Genomic DNA, 23,363 nt, shown 5'->3' with positions numbered 1-23,363 from the left:
CCGAACACGACAACCCTGGGCCCATGTATGTTTGAGAAAATGCTTTGAAGGTTGGCCAAAGTGAAGTATGTGTGTCAACTTATGGAATGGGGACACAGGAAAAAAAAAAAAAGATGGCTGTTTTCTTTGTCACCAACACAATGTGCACAGTTCAGGGTGGAGATTCAGAGCCGGGGTGTAAATGCCAATCCCCCTCTTGGGATCTGTGTGGCTGAGAAATTACTCAACCTCACAATTCTCAGTTTTCTCCTCTATAAAACGGGGGTGGTAATAACATCTTCCTCATGTGACTATTATGAGGATAAAAATGAAAGAACATAAGGAGCAGAGCCCAGATCCTGGCACACTGTGAAGCCATCAATAAATGTTAGGGATTATTATGCTTTATTATTATCTGGAACGTCTCTTTATTACTCAAAGGACATATATTACTTTTCCCATGAGGAAAAAGAGGAAGTTTGGTTTTTAAGATCCTCTGCAGTAAAGCAGCAGCATCTGTTTTCTTTGACCTTTCTTTTGGGTCCAGCAATTCTGAGAAGGAAATGAGTGCAGAGTATTTTCACTTTGCGCTTCAGCTGGAAAGAGAGGTGACAAACAGAATGGGAGACAGATAATTTGTAACACAATTCAACTCTGGCCTCCAATTTTTGTTTGTTTGTTTGTTTTTTTGGTACGCGGGCCTCTCACTGTTGTGGCTCTCCCGTTGCGGAGCACAGGCTCAGCGGCCATGGCTCACGGGCCCAGCCGCTCCGCGGCATGTGGGATCTTCTCGGACCGGGGCACGAGCCTGTGTCCCCTGCATCGGCAGGCGGACTCTCAACCACTGCGCCACCAGGGAAGCCCCTGACCTCCAATTTTTGAGAATTCTGCCTTATTATGAAAGTTTCCTTAGTTATTGAAAGGAAAAACAGCTCACATAGCCTTCTCTCACTCCCCACATATGGAGAAAACCCAACGAGCCCCAACTGGACCCACACGGACCAACGTGGTTAGACACTGAACAACCATCATGGACTGACCACTGTGTCCGGTGCTCTGTCCATACTGCCTCACTTAATTCTCAATCAACCTTATGAAGAAGCACCTGAGTCCAGAGGTAACTGCGGCTCAGTGGCTCAGGATAAGGACACTAGACCCCAACCAACTGGATGTGAATCCCAACTATGCGACCTTAGGAAAATTACTCAACCTCTCTGAGCCTCAACGTCTTAACGTGTAGCACAAAAGTAATACATGTCTCATGGGGGCACAGTGAGAATTTAGAGGTGTAATTAGGTGGAAGAGACCAACAGCGACTGGCACATAGTAAGTACTTGATAAATATCAGCTGTTATTGCTCTCACACCTACTTTGTGGCAGAGTAAGTAGAGTGGGCATCTATAGTTTGTTCTGCTCAACATCCATATTCTCACCTCCTGGAAACCACACCCCAAATTTATTTTCAAGTTCCTCTTCCATTCATTGCACAGTCTTGGATAGGCTGTCAATCAAAATACTCCAAGAAAGATATGGATGGTCCAAGAAATGCCAATCAGACATTCTTTCCTAGAATTTAACTCTTAAGGATAGTGACAAAATGATTGAACACGATTAGAAATCTAAGAATTCATCTTCAGAAGAGCATGGACCAGGCTCTCCATTAGTTTCTATTGCCCAGATCCCCAGATCTATTCGGGTCACATCCCTCCACCCCATGAGCTGTCTCCCAGGCTTCCTACATACAATTTCCAGGGGTCATTTCTGTGGCTTACAATGAAAGAACTCATTCAGCCCATCTATTGAGGTCTTTGTTTTGGCAATATTTGGTTATTTTCTAAACGTCTGATTTTTTTTTTTAATAGTCTGTTACTGTTTCATAGAAGCAAGATCTTCCTTGCCCTCTGAAGTTATTACAGTTCATATAAAGCCTTTGTTCCATGAGCTCCATTTTACTTCCCAGTGTTAGTTATTATCTTTGTAGAATTTGGAGCCCTCGTTTCATGTGTTTGGTTTTCTTCAGTTTGGCAACCCCAGCAACTGGTCCCCACCAGCCTGTCTGCAGCCTCCCTACACAGAGAGTGAGGAAGGGGCAGTGTGTAGTAGGGCAGGACGCACCAACCATCAAACTCCAGAGCATGAGGGCTCCTTATGAGCCCAGGCACCTCACGGGATGCATCCCCACTCACTGCCACAGCCCAACTGCAGGGAGAGACCCCAGACTGCTAGATTTCCACAGGGCCAGGAATACATGCTATGGGAAGAGGTTATTTCCCAGGGGAAGCAGTGTAGCCTCACAGAGGGCAAGTCGACTTGGCGAGTGGCCCTCAACTTCAAGGTTCACATGAAATTATTTGCAAATTCACGTAAACTTTGATTTCCTCATCTATAAAATGGGCATATTCCCAGCAGGCAAAGCCATTGTGAAGGTTAAAGAATATTTAGTAATATATGCAAAACACCCAGCAGAGGGCCCAGGACACACATCCTGTAAGTGGCAGCTATAATTACTTTTACTTTATGTCACTTAGAACGCTCCTGCAGCGTGATTCAGCGTGTACCCCAAAAAGCTGTACTTGAGCAGATGGAATTTTAACACCCTATCCTCCAACTTCAGGTTGACGTTTTTCTTTAGGGTGCCCCACTCTAACCCCATGATCAGTATTTCCGGGTCTGCTCTATAAGAGGCTCATCTCTCCCAGCTGCCCTGTAGGACTCTTTCTTCAAACACCATCATCTCCAGGGAGACTTCCCTGACTTCCACAGCCCTCTGCACTTACCTCCAACATAACCCACAATTCAGTGAATGACAGCAGTCCCTCAGTATCCATGGGGGATTGGTTCCAGGACCTCCCCAAAGATACCAAACTCCACGGATGCTCAAGTCTCTCGTATAAAATGGTATAGCATTTGCATGTAACCTACACACATCCTCCCATGTACTTTTAACTCATCTCTAGATTACTTACAATACCGAATACAGTATAAATGCCAGGAAATAGTTGTAAATACAATGTAAATGCCATGTAACATAGTTTGCTTTTTGGAACTTTCTGGAATTTTCTTCCCCAAGTATTTTTGCATCTGTGGATGTGGAACCTGCACGGATACGGAGGGCCACCTGCAAACTGTTTACCCATCTCCCGTGCTGGGCTCCAAGACACACGTTTCTTTCACCCTGGGTCCCAGCGTCTAGCACAGAGGAAGTGCTCTGAGAAGGGGAGCAGGGAATAAATGATTTGCAGAAAGCAAAACATCCCTCCTGTGCTGCTGCTTCCCCAGCATCTTTGCAGGGAAGCAAACCAATGAAAGGCTAAAGACTGGCAATGCCGACAGACCTGCAAACATCGCCTGGTGCTCAAAGGAATATCTGGCCACAGGAGGCAGATATTTATCCCCTACATGTTTCATTTCTCTTTCTCCCCATCCCTCACCGTCTCTAAACCATCTGCCTCTTCCCCCAACTTTACAACATGAAGTGACAACAGGAAGTCTCCCTTAAGCATTTTCTAATTTCTCTGTTATTTGGTTTTCTACTTTGGTACATGTGAGCCTTGGCTGTATTTCACACAGAAGCTGACATACTTTATTATGACACGCCCCATAAAACAGAGCACATATAAATCACCTGGCATGGTTTTGCTTCACCTGGTTGTTATTGCTAAAATCTCTATTTCTAAGAGCACAAAAGAGAACAGTTCTTGAATCCACAGACGAACAAGGACAGGGTGAGCAGCAGTCAAATCTACCAGGCTGGGAGAAAGAGACCAGAGACACGGGCTCCTGCGTGGCTGGCTGTCTGCAGAGACATGAACGACACAGACGGAGAAGCCACACAAACACTCCAGAGAGACCAGGGTAGCTGGGGAAACACTCTACAACTACAGCCCATCTATCAGACAGACCCCCCTGGCTTTCTCAGCCCTAAGAGATTCTGAAATAAACACAAAGGCCCAAGGTGGCATAATACCGAAGCCAGCGGTACCTACCCTTTGGCCTCAATCACTGCATGGGTATGTTTTATCTTGGGGCCCCTGACAGTCCCTCTCCTGGGCAGAAGAGCCAGCCAGCCCCTAATGTCCCTGGTGTCCTCAACAACCCCACAGCAAGACCCAGGCAGGCTCTAAAATGTCTTGCCCTCAAAGGCCTGGAGATTGAAGGCAGTATCCAGAAACTTCTTCAAAGACACCAGGTGAGTGTTCCTGTTTCCTGTGGCTGGTGCAGCTGCTGGGTCTCGGCCAACATACCTGGGGGAGGAGAGTCAAGCTAAGTGGAGGGCTGAGCCTGGCCCTGCTGCTACCCCAGGACTGCACCGGGTCTAATCCAGCTGCAGAAACGAAGAGTCTGAGGTTCCACGGGGCCAAGTCACTGGCCTAAGATCAAAGGTACGAGATTGGAGACACGCAGGAGGTTCTCTAGTTCAGTTCTGGCTGCAGAACAAACACAAAGGTTTCCCCTCCATAAGGCCATATTAAAGAGGATCCCTGATGGGGAAGCTGATCTGTCACTGACAGTCACAGAGCCAGCAGGGACTATGGGGCCCAACTCCTCAGTTTCCAATGCAGCCCAGAGAAGGGCAGTGGCCAGTGCTGGGTCACACAGCAAACGGGGTGGGCAGAGCCAGGATGGGGACTCAAGCCCCCAGAGCCTCGGGCCTGGCAGACGTGAGGGGTAAATGGCGGGCAACCCCTTGCACCCAGCCTTGTACCATATGGGCCGCACTCGGCCCAGGATGGTCATGAAGCGCGGGCTGATGTAGTCGTAGTAGCCCATGTTCTTGTGCTCCTCCTGGCACCACACCAGCTCTGCGCCTGGGTACTTCTCTGCCTCTTGCTTGATCAGGTCGAAGGGGAATGGAGAGATCTGGGACAGACAGGGAGAAAGAAGGGAATAGCTAGGGGAAGGGGGGCATGCGCACGGCCAGGCCACCAAGAGAGCAGCCACCGCTTCCCTCACTGGCCCCAGCCCTGGCACGCTCGCTGCCCAGAGCCAGGGCGCTGGCGATATGACCTTGCTCGTCACTCTGAGCAGTTGAGGGGCTCGGGCGCACCTGCTCCAGGCGTGTGATGGCCACATGCTCCTCCAGGCCCTGGCTGCTCCGCTCCTTCACCAGGTCATAGTACACCTTTCCCGTGCAGAAGATGAGCCGCCGCACCTGCCTGGGGGCCTGCGCCGCAGCCCCATCCTCAGGAATCACCCGCTGGAAGCTGGTCCCTGGGGACCAACAGGGCATGGCAGTGGCGTCTGCTCCCAGAGGGGCCAGAGCAGCTTGGGAACCAGGTCCACATCCCTGGCACCTCCAGGCTCTCCCTGGCCACTAAGACAAGCCCCAGATTTAGACCTGTGGTTGCAATAGGAACCTCTTGAGCCAAACAATGGAGCAGGGGACAGAGGACACTCTGAGACGTCATAAGGACAGGGGTGGAGACAGCGGCTGGAGCCAAGGGCAGAGCCTTGGGAGCATCAACAATAAGGTGATGGGACGGGGGGGTGGGCGCTGGGGATGATGGGGAGAGCCCCTGAAGGGGATAGAGGTGAGGTCACATCCCCATCTGACAGCATCACTGTCCCAAACCTGCTGCCTATCCAGCCATGCCTACCTCCCGGGCACACTCAATCCACCCCGTCACCAAGCTGGAAGGCGAACCTTGCACAGTCCTCCCTCTCTCAGCCCCAGAGCCCAGCCTCCATCCCCAAGTCCCATCCATTTTTCCTTCCTGAGCTCATGCCATGTGCCAGGCACCAGACTAAAAATACTACAGAAACCTCTGAGGAAGGTACTGTAGGGCCCCTGCAACCCAGATAAGGACACTGAGGCAGAGAGGGTCACTGGCTGCCAGGGCCCACCAGTACTAGGCACTCAGCCCAGGTGGTCCAGCCCAATGCCAGAGCTCTGCACTGCTGGCTCAGCCACCCGCCACATCTGAGGGGATGCCCCCACACACGTGAAGAACAAGCACCTGTCCACGCCACTGGGGTCCTCCTGGCCACCCCCGCCCCTCCGCCTACAACCCAGGACCGTTTCCCCAGACAGCTCTGCTCTGCCAAGCCTCAAGGCACCACACCTGCTCCTCCCTGATCCTCCACTGGGTCATGTCTCAGTTCCAAAACCTGGTCCTTCGGGTGCTTTATCTGACCTCCGACTCCCAGCTAAATGAGGCTGAGAGTTCTTGGAGGGGGCGCTGGCTCCCCAGGGCCAGAAATGTCTGTCTGGCTCATGACAGAAAACAACAGATGAGTGAACTGATACTCAGTGTCCCACGAACTAGCAGACCTCTACCAGGCCTCCTGCCTCTAAGCTCTTCCGGCGCAGCCAGGCCGGCCCTGCTGGGAGGCTGCGGGGCCCCACTGCACTCCTCTGGCCCTGGTGCTCTGCGAAAGTGACCCAAGTGGGTTCAGCCATCTGGCTGCTGCACCAACCTCCCAACCCAGCTGGCGGGGATCGTGCCAGAAGCTGCTGCAGGGCCAACAGAGCCGCAGACAGAGGCAAGAACGGAAGAGTCCTGGGAGCAGAGGCCACACATGGGGCACCAGGCCCCCCATCAGCCGCCTCCCCGACACGCCCAGGCACATACCAGAAACCATTTGGTCAAAGCTGGACTTGGCCTCTGGGTGCCTCAGCAGAGATTTGGGTGTGAAGATGATCAGCTGGAAGGGAAACACATGCCTGGCTGCCAGCCGCCCCTGCTTGGCCAGGGTACCCTGTACGGTCAGGGTGATGGCCAGGGTGGGTGGCTCACCGGCTTGCGGAAGGGCAGCAGGATCTGGCGGCGCAGCACGTGGAAGTAGCTGGCCGGCGTGGAGCAGTTGACCACTATCCAGTTGCAGTCGTAGAGCTGCCTCACCTCGAAGTCCTGGGTGAACGCCTGGAGGGGCAGCATGCGGCTGGGAGGTGGCCTGCCTGTGGCATCCACACCCTGGCCTTGCTGGGCACAGCTGCGTGCAGTCCTGTCCTGGGGGAGGGCGGGCAACACTCACGGGATAGGCGTCCGAGTCATCATTGCTCATCTGCAGGAACCTCTCGGGCCTGGCTGAGGAGTGCTCCGGGCCCTGGAAGCAAATGCCAGATGGCCCAGGCTGGCCAGAGTTTGGGGGGGATTGGGGATCTGTCACACAGGACAGGGACCCTGGGCTTGGGGGAGAGTCTAAAGGGCTTCTTGGAGGAGATGCCCTCACTCTGAGGTCTCAACCACAGGAAAGCACCAGGAATGTGGGACAAGAGTAGGGAGGGACCCTCAGATGAGGGTCTGGCCAGAGCTACCATGTGTGAACATGTGGGGCAGAAAGAAAAAGCAAAAAGGCCAAGACGCTCTCTCTTTAGAACGTCCTGACCTAGAGCAGTGACTGTTTACTATGTGCCTGTGGTGTGCCCGACACAGCTCTACGGCCCCCACACAGACTATTCTCTCATCTTGCGAAAGCAGCCCTGTGATGGAGATGAAGAAGGCGAGGGACACAGAGATTAAGAAACAACCTCAAGGTCACTCAGCCAGAAAGGGACAGATTCAAACCCAGGTCTGACTCCTGCTCCTACCCTTGCCCACGTGGCTGCTCTGCTCCATAAGAGCAGCAAGAACCCCTTCACTGTCCTCCAAGCTGGCTCTCCGTGGGACAGGGGTGAACTGCTCCTCCCTTAGTGGGGATGCCCCAAGGACCCATGGCCACAGGCACCAGCCAGGCCAGCCCAACCCTCTGCAACCAGCCTGACTCAAGCTCCAGCCAGTGAGATGCCAGCCACCTTTACAGCTGGGAGACCGTGGGCAGTCACAGGCCTTCTCTCCTCGCATGTGAAATGGGAACAGAACTGACTGCCTGGTCCAGCTGTGAGGATACCATGGGATTATATGTGGCGTGTAAAGTGCACGGCACAGGGAGACCTGACTCTGAGCAGTACTGATCAATCCCTGACCACATGACCAGTCCAAGCTGAGTGGGTCCTCGGGGCCGTCCACTGCAGCCAGCACAACAGCCCTGCCCACGCTCCACCTGGTCAGGCTACACACCCACCAGGGTGGCATCTCCTGATGCTCTGCTCCTCCCTTCCCCGAGGGCCTGCACATCCTCCTTCTCCCCCACATGTGGTTCCCCCGACAACACAGGATCAAATTCCAGCTACTAGCTGTGCGACCTTAGGCAAGCTACTCCACCTCTCTGTGCCCCAGTTTCCTCATCTGGAAAGTGAGAACAGGTCCCACCTCCTTAAGTTGTTGTAAGGACTGGAGGAGTTAACACGCAGAGAAGGTTTTAAACAGAGCCCGGCACAAAGCAGGCACTCAGGCATGTCTGTTCCGTCTACTGCTAGAACAATAGCATCACCAACTTCAGCAGCGGTGCACAGACCCAGACAGGCCCCACACTGCAGACCCATGCGGTTCCGGGGGACTGGGAGGCACATACCCCCCCTCAACTCTGCAAGTGGCCAGGGGTCTAGCCGCCCTCTCCCAGGCCGACCAGGGCCCGGCCCCACGGCCCTCACCATGCCCTCCATGCCGTGGGGCAGCAGCAGCACGACGCCATTGTGCCGAACCCACTTGGCCTGGCCCGTGCTGATGAACTGGTCGATGATGCACTGGGCCGTGTTGTGGAAGTCACCAAACTGCGCCTCCCAGAGGACCAGGGCGTTGGGGCTGGCCATGGCGTAGCCCAGCTCGAAGCCTAAACGGGAGACGCCGAGGCAGAGCCTGTCACACACGGTCCCCAAGGGGTGGTGGCTCCGGCCAGACCCAGCCCTTCCTCCCATGTGCTGCCTGCCCCGCCCGTCCCTCCCAAAAGGACAGAAGCGCCCGGGGACTCCTTGGCGCCCAAAGGCCAGGATCTCCCTTCCTGGCCGCCGACAACACGCCCAGAGATGCCACTCTCAGCCCTGACCTCACGTACAGCCAGCTTCAGCCAGGAGTCAACTCCAAAGACACCCTGGGGAGGCAGCAGGGCCCATCTGCCAAGGGGACCCCCAAATATGGTGGGGCTGCTGAGGGGAATGGGCAGGAATAGCCCCAGAGGCAGCTCCCCAGAAGCGGTGGCCACTCTCGGTGCGGGGTGGGGGGGGTGGGTTCCTGCTTCTGGGAAGAAGCAGGGAGGGAGGAAGCAGGCCAGCTAAAGGTCAAGCCAAGGGAGTGTGCAGGGGGGCAGTCTGGGGAGCCCAGAGTCTAGGGAGGGGGCCTCGAGACGGGGCTGCTGGGTGTGGTGGCACAGAGGGCAAGACAGAGGTCAGGAACGTGGAGGTGGCCAGGCCAGGCTCAGGGCCGGTCAGTGGCAGCAGCAGTCAGTGGACTTGATGGGGTTTTCTGTCTGGTCCCACTGTTGCCTGGGGACAGGCTCTGGTATCCAGAGCTCCCACCTAGGTCAGAGTGCCCCCCCGCCAATCTGGGCTCTCTGAGGGGCCAGATGGGACAGGACCTCATCTCTGATGTGGCCTCAGGTGGGGGCAGCCCAACCACTGTCCCTCAGGGCTGTCCGAGGACTCAGGTCCACCCAGGGGCCTCTGAGCCTCTTCGGCCCCTCCCAGCCCCAGACCATGGTCAAAACAACAAAAACAGACACCCTGAGGTGCAAGACCATCTCTGGTCCCCAAGCATCTCAGGGCCCGCCCGACCTGCAGGCAGAGTTCTGACCCACCCAGAACTCCGTACTCCGAGAGGGAGCTGTTGCACACAGTGTAGGGGGCCTGGTCAGGCCAGAGGTGGTTCATGGGGACGCACGTCCTCCGGTCAACCTCCTGGTCATGGAGAACGTGGTGCCGGTGACTGCAGAGACACACACCAGGAAGGGAGGGGAGGCAGGCGGACTGAGCAGGACACCAGGCAAAGTCCCACAGGATGGCAACACCAAGAAGGCCGTGGAAAGCCAGAGCGATCTGGCCCCTCCTCCAGGCAGCCTCCCCTCCCACTGGTGCCCTCACACATGCCCTGGGGGTCTTGGAGCACAGGCATGAGAGGCTCAGCTTCTCACCTAAGGAGGGATCCGATGAGACCTGCCTTGCCGACCTCCCAGATGCTGGGTGGAGGCTGAGACCCTAGGAGGCCACACCCCAGGGGCACCATCTCCCTGCCCATCCTGCCAGTCCCTTTCCCACCTCACCTGCCCTGTCCAGGTTTACAGGAGGCAGGAATTCCTGTGCATAAGGGGCCCACCCCCCTGGCCAAACCCAATGCCTTGTGAGGACTGACATGCAACTCAGGGTGCAGTGGAGTGGCCCTCTGTACCCTGGTTGGAGCAGGGCCAGCAGTGATGAGGGAGTGGGACGTGGGAAAGATGGCCTGTCGAATACTGGAAGCTACACCTCCAGGACTCACTAACATGGCAGAGACGGAGTTGAGATCCCAAACATCTGGGGTCCCAAACAGAGGAAATGTAATGAGGACAACCGGCAAGTGTAAAGTTCCTCATCTGGACTCAAAACCCAACCGTGAACCAGCAAGATGGTGGCGGGGAGCTGGCTTGACAGTAGTTCACAGAAGAGAAACAAAGGATCTTGAGGACCATAGATAACCACAAGGCTTGACATCAACCAACAGCTTGGGCCAAGCAGTCAGCTCTGCACGCTGGCCCCGTGGGGACAGAGAGGAGGCCTAGCAGCCCTCAGACAGCTTGGCCCAAGGGTGGTGGCTAGCGTGCTGATGGAGTTACCTGAGAACACCTCCTTGGCTTCCCAGACAAGGTCTAGGAAGAGAAGGAAGGGCCATTCCACTCTAGAGGCCCTGGGCTGACTGTGAGAGATCCCCAGCACAGCTGAGCTCTCAGCTCCCCCCAGGCACAAGGCTAATGCCCATAGGGCCTAGGACCTAGAGCCCCCCCACCCTCACCTGAATGTGCCCCTCTCCACGTCCTGCCCACTGAGCCGCACATGGATGCCTTCCTTGAGCAGGGAGCCAAAAGCCATGTACTCTGCCAGCGCCCAGTCCACTGTCCTCTTCCTGGTCATGTCCTCACGGCCCCGCAGGATGCGAGAGAGGCCTGCGGGAGGGGAGGGCCAGCCTGAGGGCCACAGGGGCTTGGCCATCCCATCTGGCACAGCCGTAGTCCCTGGGACCTGGGCCGGGTGTGTATATACTCAGTGTACACCCCTCCCACCGAGCAGGGCCCCGCCAAGACGCAGGAGGCCCCTCCTCCAGCATCACCACTCCAGCCAACACACCGGGCCGGCCTGAGCCCGCATCCCCACCAGCCTCCCTCCCTGCAGGAAGGAGCAGGCAGCAATAGGCGAGCATCCGCCACATGCATACACCGCATTCGTTGATTCAGGGACATTTCTCACAAGCCCACGGGAGAGGTACCAACTTCCCCCACCCCTAGATGAGAAGACAGGCTCAGAAGAAGGAAGTCATTTACTCACGATCACTTAGCTATGAAGGTGCTTGGATCTGAGCCCAGGCACCTGGCCCAGACTGGGCTCCCATCAGCCCTACATCCACACAGACCCCGTGTGACTGCACAGAGCTGGTGCCCCAAGACACCTGGGCCTCCACGCGCATGCGGAGGAATCCTTTTGGAACGCCCACAGGCTGCTCAGAGGGTGCACAGGGGCCCCACTACCATCGCGGGGGCCCTCCAGGCTGCCTGAGCAGAGGCCACGATGGCCACCATCGTGGCCAAGAGGCGCAGCCAGTGACCACCTACTAGCCCAGGGTCACCCTCTGTCATCCACCCAGCCCAGCACTCTTGCCGCCCAACATTCTAGGCCCAACTGCCCCCTCCATGGGAAGCCCTTCTTTCCCTGCTCTCCTTCTGCCTGATGCAGGGATGCCCCCAGCAAAGACATTGGGAAAATACAAGGTGTCCCACAGAAGCCTGGTCACCAGCACCCAGCTGGGAGCGTGGCATCCACATGCTCACCCTGAGAGGAGCTGTTAACACAGGCACCTCATGGGGCACAAAGGAGGCACTGAGAGCTCCGCTGATCTACCCAAGACCAAGTCAAGATGAGAGCCAGGCCTCCCTGACTCCTGATGCCATCTCCCTTGGGGCACGATGTCTGGGACAGCGGCCCATGCTGGAGCCTGCACAGCAACCTCACCCGTGTGGATCTTAAAGTCCTCCAGGGGCACAGAGCTGGCCACTTCACCAATGTGGGTCAGCATGTCCTCTGGAATACCCGTGGCTGGGCATGTCATGCTCTTGGGCTCCCCGTCCACAGTGAAGAAGCCTGAGAAGGCAGAGACTCTGTGACTTGTGGGTGGCAGTGGGGCCTCAGCTCCCCTGGCCGGGCTGTCTCCCCAGGACTCAGGGGCCCACCTCTCCCTTAACCCCAATGGCACTCAAACCCTGAGCCCATCCTGGGGACCTGGGACAGCTGACAGCACCCACCTAACATCCTCCCCTCCGGCACCTGCGAGGCCCCTCCCTGGACCCAGGGTCACAGCCATCTAGCTGTGCCCCTGAGAGGCCCGCTGAGCACCCCTCCCCCAGGGCCCACTCCACTTTGCTGTCCACCCTCCCTGACCCAGCCCTTTCCAGGAAGCAGCTCATCACATGTGTTCTGAGGGCGACACTGTCTCCCTCTACTCCCGCCTATCCCACCTGTAGGAATCAGCCCCACACAGCCTCAGGGGTCTCAGGGACAAAGCCCACAGCCTCTGGGCTGGGCAGCAACTTCCCTCATTCAGGATCACTCCAGTCCTGGTCCCAGTGCCAGAGCCCAGGGCCCAGGCAAATCACTCTCAGCCACACGCTGCTCACTCACCAGGCCAGGGGGAGTCCAGCCAGTGCTTTATATGCAGGATCTTTTTATCCTTGGACCTGCCAAATGCCTCCTCACAGATCCGGTCATATTTGGCGATTTCTTCCTGAAATCAGGGTGAAGGCCTGGATTGAGGCAGCGATGCCCTGGGCAGCCAGAGGCTGAGTCAACTCAGACTCATAAACCCTGGTCCCTCTCACCACGTTCTAGAGGAACTGTCTGCCCACTGGTCCACAGGGACCTTAAGGCCAGAGATAAAAGTCCCAGAGTGCAGGGGGATCCTGGAAAGAGTTCAGGTGATTCCACTCAGCAAGGGACTTGGGGGAACACAGGAAAGTCTCAGTCCTTGCTATGAGAGCTCCCTGAAGGCAGGAGGGCAAGCACATCCACAGATAACTACGGGGACAAACCCGGCTCAGGGCTACCTCCTACAGGAAGCCTTCTTGGACTCTGGCCTGAGGATGGGCTTCCATGCGTCACAGTGTTCACTGCATCCCACCAGGCTGTAAATGTCTTTGGTCCTCTGTCCCCCTTGATAACTGGGGGCTACTGGGGACAAGGATCATATTGGCTACTTCTATAAATCGCCAGCCCAGCACTGGGCTGATGACATCAGCAACCGCCTCAGGGTCTCGGCTCCAGCAAGGCTGATCCCAGGCGCTGACGGGGCCCACCTCGAATTCCTGTAGGGTCACTGTGCCCTCAGCAATGAGCTTGTCTGCATACTTCTTCAGCACAGGCACCTGCCTGTGGATCTGCTTGTACATGAGCGGCTGCGTGAACATGGGCTCGTCCATCTCATTGTGGCCACGCCGGCGGTAACAGACCTGCAGGGACAGAGGGTGGGTCCCCGCGCCCAGGCGGTGTGGCTGGCGCAGTCACTGCACAACTGGGGCACACCTGGAAGGCCACATCCCGTGAGGCCTCACCAGCCCCCACTACGACCCATCACCAAATGCCCCACCCCCAGGCCTCCGCAGAGATGGTGCTCAGCGGCTCTAAACCTGCCGCTCAGCCCCGACTAGCAAAGATGTTGCAGACCCGGCGCACTTGCCACGGCAGGGACAGTCCGAGCACCTCCACCTCAGTCCCCCAGACCCACCAGGTCCACCACGACGTCTTTATTGAAGGTGTTCCTCCACTCGGCAGCCACACTGCACACATATATCACGGCCTCTGGGTCATCTGCATTCACATGGAAGATGGGCGCGTTGACCACACGGGCCACGTCGGTGGGGTATGGTGAGGAGCGGGCCATCCGGGGGTCCGTGGTGAAACCAATCTGCAGAAGCAGGAGGCACTGAGAGCTAGACAGCAGCAGCCGCCTGGGAGGCCAGAGGGCCAGGGGGCCAGGGGAGGGGGGCCTTTGCCTCGAGGTCCATCGGGTGTGCTCAGGAGGTGCAGGGGACATGATGGGGTAACAGGGGATGACCTCAAAATCAGACATAGCCGCGGGGCCCACGGGGACGGCAGTAACACCAGGGGAATTGTGCCTGCTCTTTCTCCCGCAATCATTTTTATACAGTGGGAGTGGGGAGCGCAAGTTGGAGTAAAACCCAGTCTCACCAGTTACTAACTGTACAACCTTGGGCCAGGTACTTAATTCCCAAAGCCTGTTTCCTCATCGATTAAAAGGGCTCATTAAATTCCTACCTCACAGGGTTATACTGTGAAGGTTAAATGACTTAATATGCGAATAAGGTAGTTAACCCAGGGCTTTACAGGCTCAGAAGAAGAGCTGTTATTAACCACAGCTATGTTTTTTAAAAGCAAAGGCTGTGAGAGGTGTGTTCTAAGACTGCCTGGGTCACATGGACTCAAGGCAGCATCTAGTTACATGTCCAGTCTCGGTGCTAGGTGCTGGTTATACCCATCTTCCTCTGTCCTTACTGCTTTCTCACATATATATGGGGTGGCTGCAGAGGGAAGGACAGAGAGACACAGAGACAAAGACAGACAGATGTACACACCTTCCCGTTCCACAGACCAGGAAACCGAGGCTGAGAGATCAGGCATCTTGCCTGAAGTCACACTCTGGTAAGTAGCAGAGCAGGGGGGTTAAACCCAGGAATGCCTCACTCCTTCCCTCAAAGTGCTGCCTGGATTCAGGGATGGATGACACTGACAGGGCCCAGCACACAGCCCAGGCCCTCACCTGGTTGTTGACGACGACGTGCACGGTACCGTTGGTGGTGTAAGAGGGCAGGTCGCTCAGGTGGAAGGTCTCATAGACCACACCTTGGCCAGCGAAGGCGGCGTCCCCATGGACCAGGATGGACATGACCTGCAGGGCAGTATATAAGCCAGGAGGGGCCCCCATGCCCCAGCCCGTGCAGCCCAGCCCTGCTCCTGGACTTCAGAGATTCAGAGCCTACCCCTCGGAGCTCATCCCTCAGAACCCAGGACCTCAGGGCCCAGGCAAGCTCACCTTCTTGCCCTGAGCGTCCCCACGGTAGAACTGCTCTGCCTTCGTCTTCCCCTGCACCACGGGGTCCACGGCTTCCAGGTGGGAGGGGTTGGCCACGAGCGACAGAGTGATGTTCCTGTTTGTGACTCGGTTGATCCTCTCATGGTACATGCCGAGGTGATATTTGACATCTCCGGAGCCCTGAAGGTTGAGGTGGCCTGTGATGAACCTTCCCCCTACCCCATCCCAGACATGCAAGCTTACAGTGGCGCTGGGACATTCCCTGGATTCTGCTTCCTGGGAAGGCTATTTTGTCCCTGACTCACACCTGCATCCTTCCTCCAAACCCAGCACAATGCCCTTCTTGCCCTCCAGGCTGGCCTAAGAAAGGTAGGCAGGTTCCCAGGGCCTTGGCTCCCTTATTGGAGCCCCTCCACATTATCAACAACCATCCTCTCCACATTAATGATGGCAGGATCGGGGAGGGGTAAGGCACTTGTAAGAAGGGGCCAGCCAGCAGCAGTGAAGGCACAGAAATGAAGGGCGGCTCTTAATTGGCATTGAGACCATGGGCTAGGCCTCTGGGCACACACTGGAGCAGGACCCATACCTAACTCCTTAAACCAAAGTAACCAAAATGTACACACAACAGACAAAGCCATAGTGTCAGGGGAAAACATGACATACTTTATGATCTTGGAGTAGGGAAAGTCTTTCTAAACAATGTACGAACCTCAGAAGCCATACAGGATAAGACAGCTAAAATCTAACATATTTGCCATGGGGGAAGAAGATCCACGCACAGTATTAGGGGGAAAAAAATGAAGCTGGGAAAATATTTATCAGACAAATGCAGGCAAAGGGCTAACTCCTTCAATACATAAGGCACTTTTACAAATTGGTGAGATAAAGCCCCAAAATCCCATAGAAAAATGAGCAAAAGCCAGGAAAAGTAATTTACAGAAAAAGGCACCCATGACTTAAACATGTGAAAAGACACTCAGATTCAAAACAGAGAAATATGTTCAAATGCAGTGACTTTTGGACCTATCACATTGGCAAAGATGGAAAGGTTGGACAGAGTAAGGGAAGCCGGGGGCCTGGGACCCTCTCACACAGCGTGTGGGCTCGCTGCTGTCTGCAAGCTCTCTGGAGGGCAATTCAGTCCTACCTCCTCAGCTCCAGCCACTGCATTTCTCGGACACCATCTAAAACTGCACGCACACGTGTGCGCAAAGACACTCATTCCACCACCTAATGCTCATCGACGGGAGACAGCAGAAACCAGAGGGGCACTTGAAGCTCGGGGAGCTCTGTGTGCAGCTCTGAAACGGTGACAGCTCGTTAAGTGAAAACAGCAATGTGGCCAGTGGCATCACGAGCTGCTCCCCTGGCTTTTTATAAATAAAGCTGTACTGGACACATACATGTGTTTGCACTGCATGGAACATTTCTGGAAGTACACACTTTAACACAAAAACTGACCACAGCAGAGCCTATGGGGAGCAGGAAAGGGGTCTCAGAAGGGAAACACTCTCATTGTGCAACCTTTTCTTCAAACGATGCTCACATTTCTTTTTATATTAAAAAAAAGTAAATTTGTTTAAAGTGTCCTTTGGCCAGGTTTTACAGTTTACTCACATGTCGTCTCTGATTCCTCACAACCATTGTGGGGGTAGGGACTTTTATCCCCATTTTATAGAAGAGCAAACTGAGGCTCAGAGAGATGAAGGTGCTTGAGCAAAATGAATATGATGGTGGGAAGATTCTGGATTGGGAGCCAGCAGATGTGGATTCTAGTCCTGCTCTGGCCTAATGTGCTGGATGATTTTGGAGCAGTCATTTAATGTGGTTCATTTTAACAAACCATGCACCTGTGCTGAGTGCTGGGGCTTTGGGAATGAGGTCCCTGCCATCACCCTGCTACCAGCCTGGAAGGGAAAACAGACACACACATGCGCGCACACACGCACGTGATGGAGAAGGCCAGAGTAGAGACGGATCTGCTGGGAAAGGAGGCACAGAGGAGGGAGAGACAGGATTGCTGCCTAGAGGACAAGGAAAGTCACTAGAAGGGAAGACGGGCAGGGCTGGGAAAGAGGCAGAGAGCAGAAGAGAGGAAGGCCATCTGGCTGAGGGCCCAGCATGGGCAGAGGCGTGGGGTGTGAGGCATACGTGACGCGTATACGTGCCAGCAAGGGGGTGAGGGCAGAAGAATGTTCTCTCTGCTCATCGGTGGGCACAGGAAACCGTCCTGACCTCCCAACGCTGTGCTGGTCAAATAAGTGAGTGAGGCAGCCCTTCAGGTCAGGTAGACAGGACCCTGGGCACAGAGGTATGGCCACATGAGCTGAACTGAATAACTTCAGGCACTTCCCTGCACACCTCTCTGGGCCTCAGTTTCCCTAGTTGGAAAGAGGCAGGTTAGCCCAGATTACCCGAGGGCTCTCCCAGCTGTTGGAGATCATAGCACTTGGCTCCAAAACACCTTAGGGACCTCACACAGACACCCCCAGCCTCTCTCCCACTCTTCTGCATGTCCGTCCACCTCAAGGTCTGTCTGAGCCTGCAAGCTCCTGGCCCAGGCCCTCTCCAGTCCACCTCCCAAATCCCCAGCTCTCCAGAGGCTCTGGGGCCTAGGCCTGGCACCCACCTCATCCGCCGCCTCCAGCTTGGGGTCAAACTGGCAGAAGATCTGCTCCAGGTCCTTGCGGATGACGTTGGCCAGCACATTCAGCCTGCCCCTGGAGCCAGAGGGGGCAGGGCTCTTACCATGCTCCCTGCCCACCTGGGACCTATCAGAATTAGCATGGGGGCTGGAAGGCCCCGCCCTCTCATCCCGCCTCAATCTACAAGGCCTGTGAGCGGTCTGGCTGGCCGGCCCCCCTGGGTGGGCAGGCAGGCATCCCCCCCTACAACTCAGACTCAGGAGGCCCTCCCGAGCAGGGAGCCACCCAGCCTCATGGCAGAGTGTCTACTCACCCCTCTCCCCAACCAAAAGCTGAGCCCAACCCAGCACCTTGACCCCAAGCTGCTAAAGAATCACAGCTTCTCACACATGGCTCCCCACCCCAGCCCAGTGATATGGATAGGGAAGAGGGGACTGGACTGCCCCTAAGATCAGGAGTCACCAGAGGACCTGTCCAGAGGAGCTGAGTGAGGACTGAGGGGTGGGGGGAGGAAAGCAGCCAGGCCCAGGGATTCTCCAGTCCAGCCTGAACTTCCCATCGCGGGCAATGTATTCAGGGGTGGGCACCAGCCTGATGGAGGCACAGGACATGACTCCGAACCCGCTCCCCATAGACTACCAGCGGACGCCGGCCCCAGGCCTGCTCACACCCTGACCTCCAGCCCCACACAGCCCAGTGACAGAAGGGGAGCGCTCTTCCAGCGGGCCCCTCTCCTGCTCTGCGGCGGCAGGGCTGTGGGATCACAAGAGCCATATGAACAACCCTCAGCCCCTCTGGGCAAAGCCTCCGGCTTCAAAGGCCCCTCCCCAAATACGGAGGCCTGGCCAAGGGCAGCCCTTGGCTCCAGAGCCCTCCTCAGGCCAGGAGCCTGCCCAGCACCACCACCCAGTCCCAGAGCTGCCTGACGGCCTAGCACCATCCTCTCCCACAGTTCTACTGAAGCCACGTGTGCCCCTGCCTCCTCAGACCACGGGGCCAGCTCTGCACGACCCTCTGACCAGACACTAGGCATTTCTGGGACCCCCAGAGTGCAGAGCCTGTGTGGCAAAGCTCGGGCTCCCGGGAGGCCAGCCACAGGGTGGGAACCCTCCTCACACTGCATCCTGATGCCCCTGGTGCTGATGCAGTCCGGGGCTGGCCCACCTGTGAGCAGCTGGAAACAGACACAGGAAATGCAGGGGCTTTGCCCCCGCCAGACTGCTCAGCACGTCCTCTTCCAGCCCATTCAGCAGGACCCCTGGCTACCTTGGCCATATTCCTCATTAGCCCACAGGCTCCAACTCAGAGGTAACTGCCCAGTGGCCAGACCAGCCTTCCAAGTCTTTATCAAAGCCACAGGGAAATGTGTGGCCAGCTCACAGCCGGGGAAAGAGACCCTCGGCTCACCTCCAGAGACCTCCCACCAGGGGATGCGGACCTGAGGCCACCTGCCCAGGCTCTGCCCTCACTTCCCTGGGATGTGCCCCTCCACATCTCCTTGTCCACAGGAACCTCAAGTAGCAAGATATACCCCTCTTCTGTAACCTCAATACTCCTGAGGACAACAGCAACATGGTGAGAGAGAAACTCAGTTTGAGAGAGCCTGGTTCCATGTGGCTTTGGCCACGTGCTTTCTGTGATGAGCAGCCCAGGGCCCAGGGACTCTGATAACTTTCTAGACCACTTTGCCTGTATCCCCAGGTCCCACCAACACCCCTGCTCTGATTTTCAAAGCCTCCTATCCACCTCAGCTTGCGGGGCCTGGAGGAGAATGAACAAGGCTGAGGCAGGGAGGAGAAGGGCCCACCTGTGTGGCATCCCCAAGATGACATTCTCAATCCCCATCTCGCTGGATTTGTCGATGATGGTCTTGAGGGCAGGAATCATGACCTCACAGCCCTCCAGGCCAAACCGTTTCTCCGAGGACCACTTCCGGGCCAGGAAGTCTTCAAACCTGCTTGGGGAGAGATGGGGAGGGATGGAGAGGCTGGGCTCCTGGGGGCTGTTCATGAGGGCTTGGAGCAGGATGCCAGGACACAGGAAGCTGCAAAGTCACCTATCTCTGCACAGTCCAGGACCTGGCACAGACACCATGATGCTCCTACCAGCAAGGAGCATAGGTCAGGGGGGAGGCTGAGGGTCCTCCCAACTTAAACAGACCTCTGGCTCCATCCATTCTCAGTTACCACCCTCTCTTCCCCTTCCAGTCACACTGCTCCAACTAGCCATTCCCCTGCTCCCAGACCACTGCCCTCCAGCACACACATGCCCTGGGGCTCTCTCATCATGCCCCAGAGATGACTCACGGCTCAACTCAAATTCCAGCCCACACGTCACTGCTCAGGGAGCCACTTTACTCCTAGCAGCTGGGCCAGGGGCTCCTCCAGGCCCCTGCAGCCCTGGGCAGACCCAGCTTCAGAGAAGTTCAGGGGCAGTGCCCCACCTGCAGGAAGGCGCTGCTACACTCACTCCACACAGGGACATCTTTCTGCCACTTCCACCCTCGTTCGGTGTCATGTTCTCCTGGAGCACCATCCAGCCCTGCCTTCCCTTACCAGGCACCCTCCTAGTTTCTTAGCCAGGGCCTGGGATGTTTCATACAGCCCTGGAGCAGGCCCCCCAGCCACTCAGGCTGCCTGGGGTGGTGCTGGGAGCCTGACCTCATAGAGCGCACCAGCCGGGCCAGCAGGGTACGCTTCTCCTCGCTGGAGAACTGCATCACGCCAGGGGTCTCGAACTTCTGCCGGATCCACTGACACTGCTCTACATCATTGATGAACATGAACTCCAGACCGATGTGCTGGCAGTATGTGTTCTGGGGGAAAGGGGAGCACTCCATGAGGAACCAAGAAGAAGACCGACCGCCTTGGGATCTGGAACAGAAAAGGCAGCGCCCTCCCTCCCTCCATTGCACGCCACAGAGCTTCATCAGCTGTGCCCGACACACCTGCCTGTGCTCACCTCCAGGCGCCGAATGATCTCCCGCAGAGAAAGGGTGTTTTCAGAGCCTCCAATAAAGGTAGTTGTGGGCAGCTGGAACTCCTTATCCAGGTCAGCCTCCCGCAGGTCGTAGAAGGCTAGGAGGCACACATGGCACAGCCCAGGCAGCAGAGAGGAGAGAGGGAGGTCAGGCCCGGGTGGTGCCCAGCTGTAACCCCAGACCTCCCAACAGTGCCCCCAGGACCCTCCCGCCATGTCTAGCCTAAAGCTCAAAGGCCCTCTGTCTGCAGGGCACAGGGCATAAGTCAGAGCCTAGCTTGCCGCCATAAGAGTGAGCCTGGATAGGTGTCTCAAGCTTGCTGAGCGTGGCACACCAGCTAGGGAAGATGGGGAGACCTCCCTTGCAGGGACACCATGCATAGCTGGGCAAGGGTCAGAAGAAAGCTTCCCAGTCTGCTTGCTGAAACCCAAGACCCAGAGGCACTGTAGGCTCAGAGCCCCTCACTGGGCACAGGCACCAGCTGGCTCTGGCATCGCCAGGGCAACAGGAAAGGGTACCGACTCACCCAATTTATCAATGGTGGTGATTAAGTCTGAGGGCACAAAGGAGTCCAGGTCTGCATCCAGAATGCCCAGGGGGTCCAGCTGGGCCACATGGTGGCCACGGATCTGGAGAAGGGGAAAAGGTCGGGGCGGAGCTGGAACGCAGCTGGACAGACCCTCACCAAGATTGAGATTCTGGGCCCTGGCCCCTCAAGTACACCTTCAGAATTTCAAGTTTCCACATATCTCCAGCACCCAGCCACTGCATAGTTGCCTAGGAGACCCCACCATAGCCACTAAGGTGGCAGGAGCTCAACTCTGTTTAAAAGTACAACATGCAGCTTTCAAAAACAGGAAAGAATGCATATACAAAAGTAGTTACTACGGTACTATTAGTAATTGCAAAATTCTAAAAACTTCCCAAATGTCCATCAATAGGAAACTGGCAAATGGATATGGGAAATCCACACAGGGGATACTACAGAGCTGCTAAAAGGAATGAGGAAAATTCCTAACTGCTACTATGAGGTCATCTCCACAAAATATTACTAAGCAAAAAAAGCAAATTACAGAAAAGTGTGTGTGGTAAACTACCCATTATCTAAGAAAGGGAAGAGAAAAGTAAACATATGCATTTGCATATATCTGTATATATTTGCATGTCTACAAATAAACATATGCATTAGAAGAATATACAATAAAATAAGAAAACTATAAAATAAGGAAAATTATTACCTACGGGGAAAGGACAAAATAGGGCAGAGCAGCAGGGCTAGAAGCTAGACTTTTAAGAATATATCTTACATTGATGATTTGACTTTGGAATCTTATAAGTATTTTGTATCACTATAAAACAAAATTAAGTTTTAAAAATTGAAAGTAAAACAAAACAAATGAATTAATGCATCCCTTTGGTGGCATAACTACATAGAGAGGAACTATTCCAACTGACTAACAGAATATTCCCCAAAGACAAACAGAACTGCAGGAATAAAAAGATCATAAATTCACTTATAGTACCAATCATCAGTGGTATTACTAGAATTGTATTCTCAGACTGTCATGTGTGGATTGTGGGAAAATCAAGTAAGTCATTGCATCACTGTCTTTGAGAACCTCTAGTTTTGGCATCTTTAAAAGGAGATGGTGACATAAGACTGATGAGGTCAAGGACAAACACTAAGTCCTGCATTTGATGTATATAAAAGCATCAGTATAAACCCATAAAGTATGGTATCTTTAAAAAAATACATATTTCCTGGCTCTAACCATCAAAAGAACCCAGAAGTCATGACCAAACCAATAGCAGTAAATACTCCCTCACTCCCTGGAGAACTGGCTGGACAGAAATGTGCGAGATGAGCTCAAAGCATCTTGTCCTACCAGATAGCAAAGGGGTGCTCAAACACTACTGGGGCTGGGAATAAGGACACATTTTGAGCAACAAAAAGGATAATATCTACAGCAGACTGAAACTCATTAAGTATGTTTAAATTCATGCATTCATATCATACTATGAAAAAGAAGAAAAACCTTTATTGGCCATCTTTGGAGGATGCTAGGAAACCAGGTCATAATTTTGAAAATCCATCAACAAAAGGAAAAATCAAGCACTGATCCTGCCCTCCCTATACAATTTGTACCTCAGGATAAACAGAGCTGACAAAGGGAAGGTTCTCACGATAGAAGTATTTCAGGTAATAAACAAAGAAAGAATTAGAATGTCACCACTTTTACCACTCCCAATGACTTAATGTGTCCAGGAAATAATTATCCTTAGCTACTAACTGATGAAGTGCCCATCACCACCAGGAAGCTGATTTTGCAACAACAGAAAAAATCAAATCTATGTTGGATCAAGCATCTAGATCTAACTACCAATTTACAGAAATTACAAGGGACAAAGGGACAGATGAAGTGACACCATGAGGATGCAATCAGCAAAATCCAGACTCGAGAAAACGCTATAGGACAAACAACCTGGTTTCTTTTTTTTTTTTTTTTTTTTTTTTTTTTTTTTTTTTGCGGTACGCGGGCCTCTCACTGTTGTGGTCTCTCCCGTTGCGGAGCACAGGCTCCGGACGCGCAGGCTCGGCAGCCATGGCTCACCCGCCCAGCCGCTCCGCGGCATGTGGGATCCTCCCAGACCAGG

At 54.8% G+C, this 23,363-nt stretch overlaps 1 protein-coding gene across 5 annotated transcripts in view; it reads right to left on the bottom strand.

The window, feature by feature from the left end:
• Nucleotides 1-370: 370 nt before the first annotated feature.
• OGDHL (oxoglutarate dehydrogenase L) overlaps nucleotides 371-23,363 on the bottom strand; it is a 30,702-nt gene continuing 7,709 nt past the window's right edge. For 3 of the 5 annotated variants that reach the window (XM_059051915.2, XM_067025189.1, XM_067025188.1), the window contains exons 5-24: nucleotides 21,235-21,337; nucleotides 20,690-20,805; nucleotides 20,389-20,543; nucleotides 19,536-19,682; nucleotides 17,713-17,803; nucleotides 15,081-15,260; nucleotides 14,808-14,936; nucleotides 13,755-13,934; nucleotides 13,327-13,479; nucleotides 12,656-12,758; nucleotides 11,990-12,118; nucleotides 10,779-10,929; nucleotides 9,592-9,719; nucleotides 8,453-8,631; nucleotides 6,955-7,026; nucleotides 6,717-6,842; nucleotides 6,552-6,624; nucleotides 5,027-5,190; nucleotides 4,685-4,839; nucleotides 3,536-4,223 (exon numbers count right to left, since the gene is read on the bottom strand). In XM_059051915.2, the coding sequence (XP_058907898.1) occupies nucleotides 4,100-4,223; nucleotides 4,685-4,839; nucleotides 5,027-5,190; nucleotides 6,552-6,624; nucleotides 6,717-6,842; nucleotides 6,955-7,026; nucleotides 8,453-8,631; nucleotides 9,592-9,719; nucleotides 10,779-10,929; nucleotides 11,990-12,118; nucleotides 12,656-12,758; nucleotides 13,327-13,479; nucleotides 13,755-13,934; nucleotides 14,808-14,936; nucleotides 15,081-15,260; nucleotides 17,713-17,803; nucleotides 19,536-19,682; nucleotides 20,389-20,543; nucleotides 20,690-20,805; nucleotides 21,235-21,337 (2,658 nt within the window). In that variant the 3' untranslated portion in view covers nucleotides 3,536-4,099. Of the gene's footprint in view, nucleotides 576-3,535; nucleotides 4,407-4,684; nucleotides 4,840-5,026; nucleotides 5,191-6,551; nucleotides 6,625-6,716; nucleotides 6,843-6,954; nucleotides 7,027-8,452; nucleotides 8,632-9,591; nucleotides 9,720-10,778; nucleotides 10,930-11,989; nucleotides 12,119-12,655; nucleotides 12,759-13,326; nucleotides 13,480-13,754; nucleotides 13,935-14,807; nucleotides 14,937-15,080; nucleotides 15,261-17,712; nucleotides 17,804-19,535; nucleotides 19,683-20,388; nucleotides 20,544-20,689; nucleotides 20,806-21,234; nucleotides 21,338-23,363 lie in introns of those variants that run through there. The other 2 variants (XR_010838905.1, XM_067025190.1) reach the window with 2 other exon arrangements.

This window comes from Kogia breviceps, chromosome 2, assembly GCF_026419965.1.
Source record: "Kogia breviceps isolate mKogBre1 chromosome 2, mKogBre1 haplotype 1, whole genome shotgun sequence".
NCBI classification, from domain to species: domain Eukaryota; kingdom Metazoa; phylum Chordata; class Mammalia; order Artiodactyla; family Physeteridae; genus Kogia; species Kogia breviceps.
This window is presented reverse-complemented; position numbering and strand designations above follow the sequence as displayed.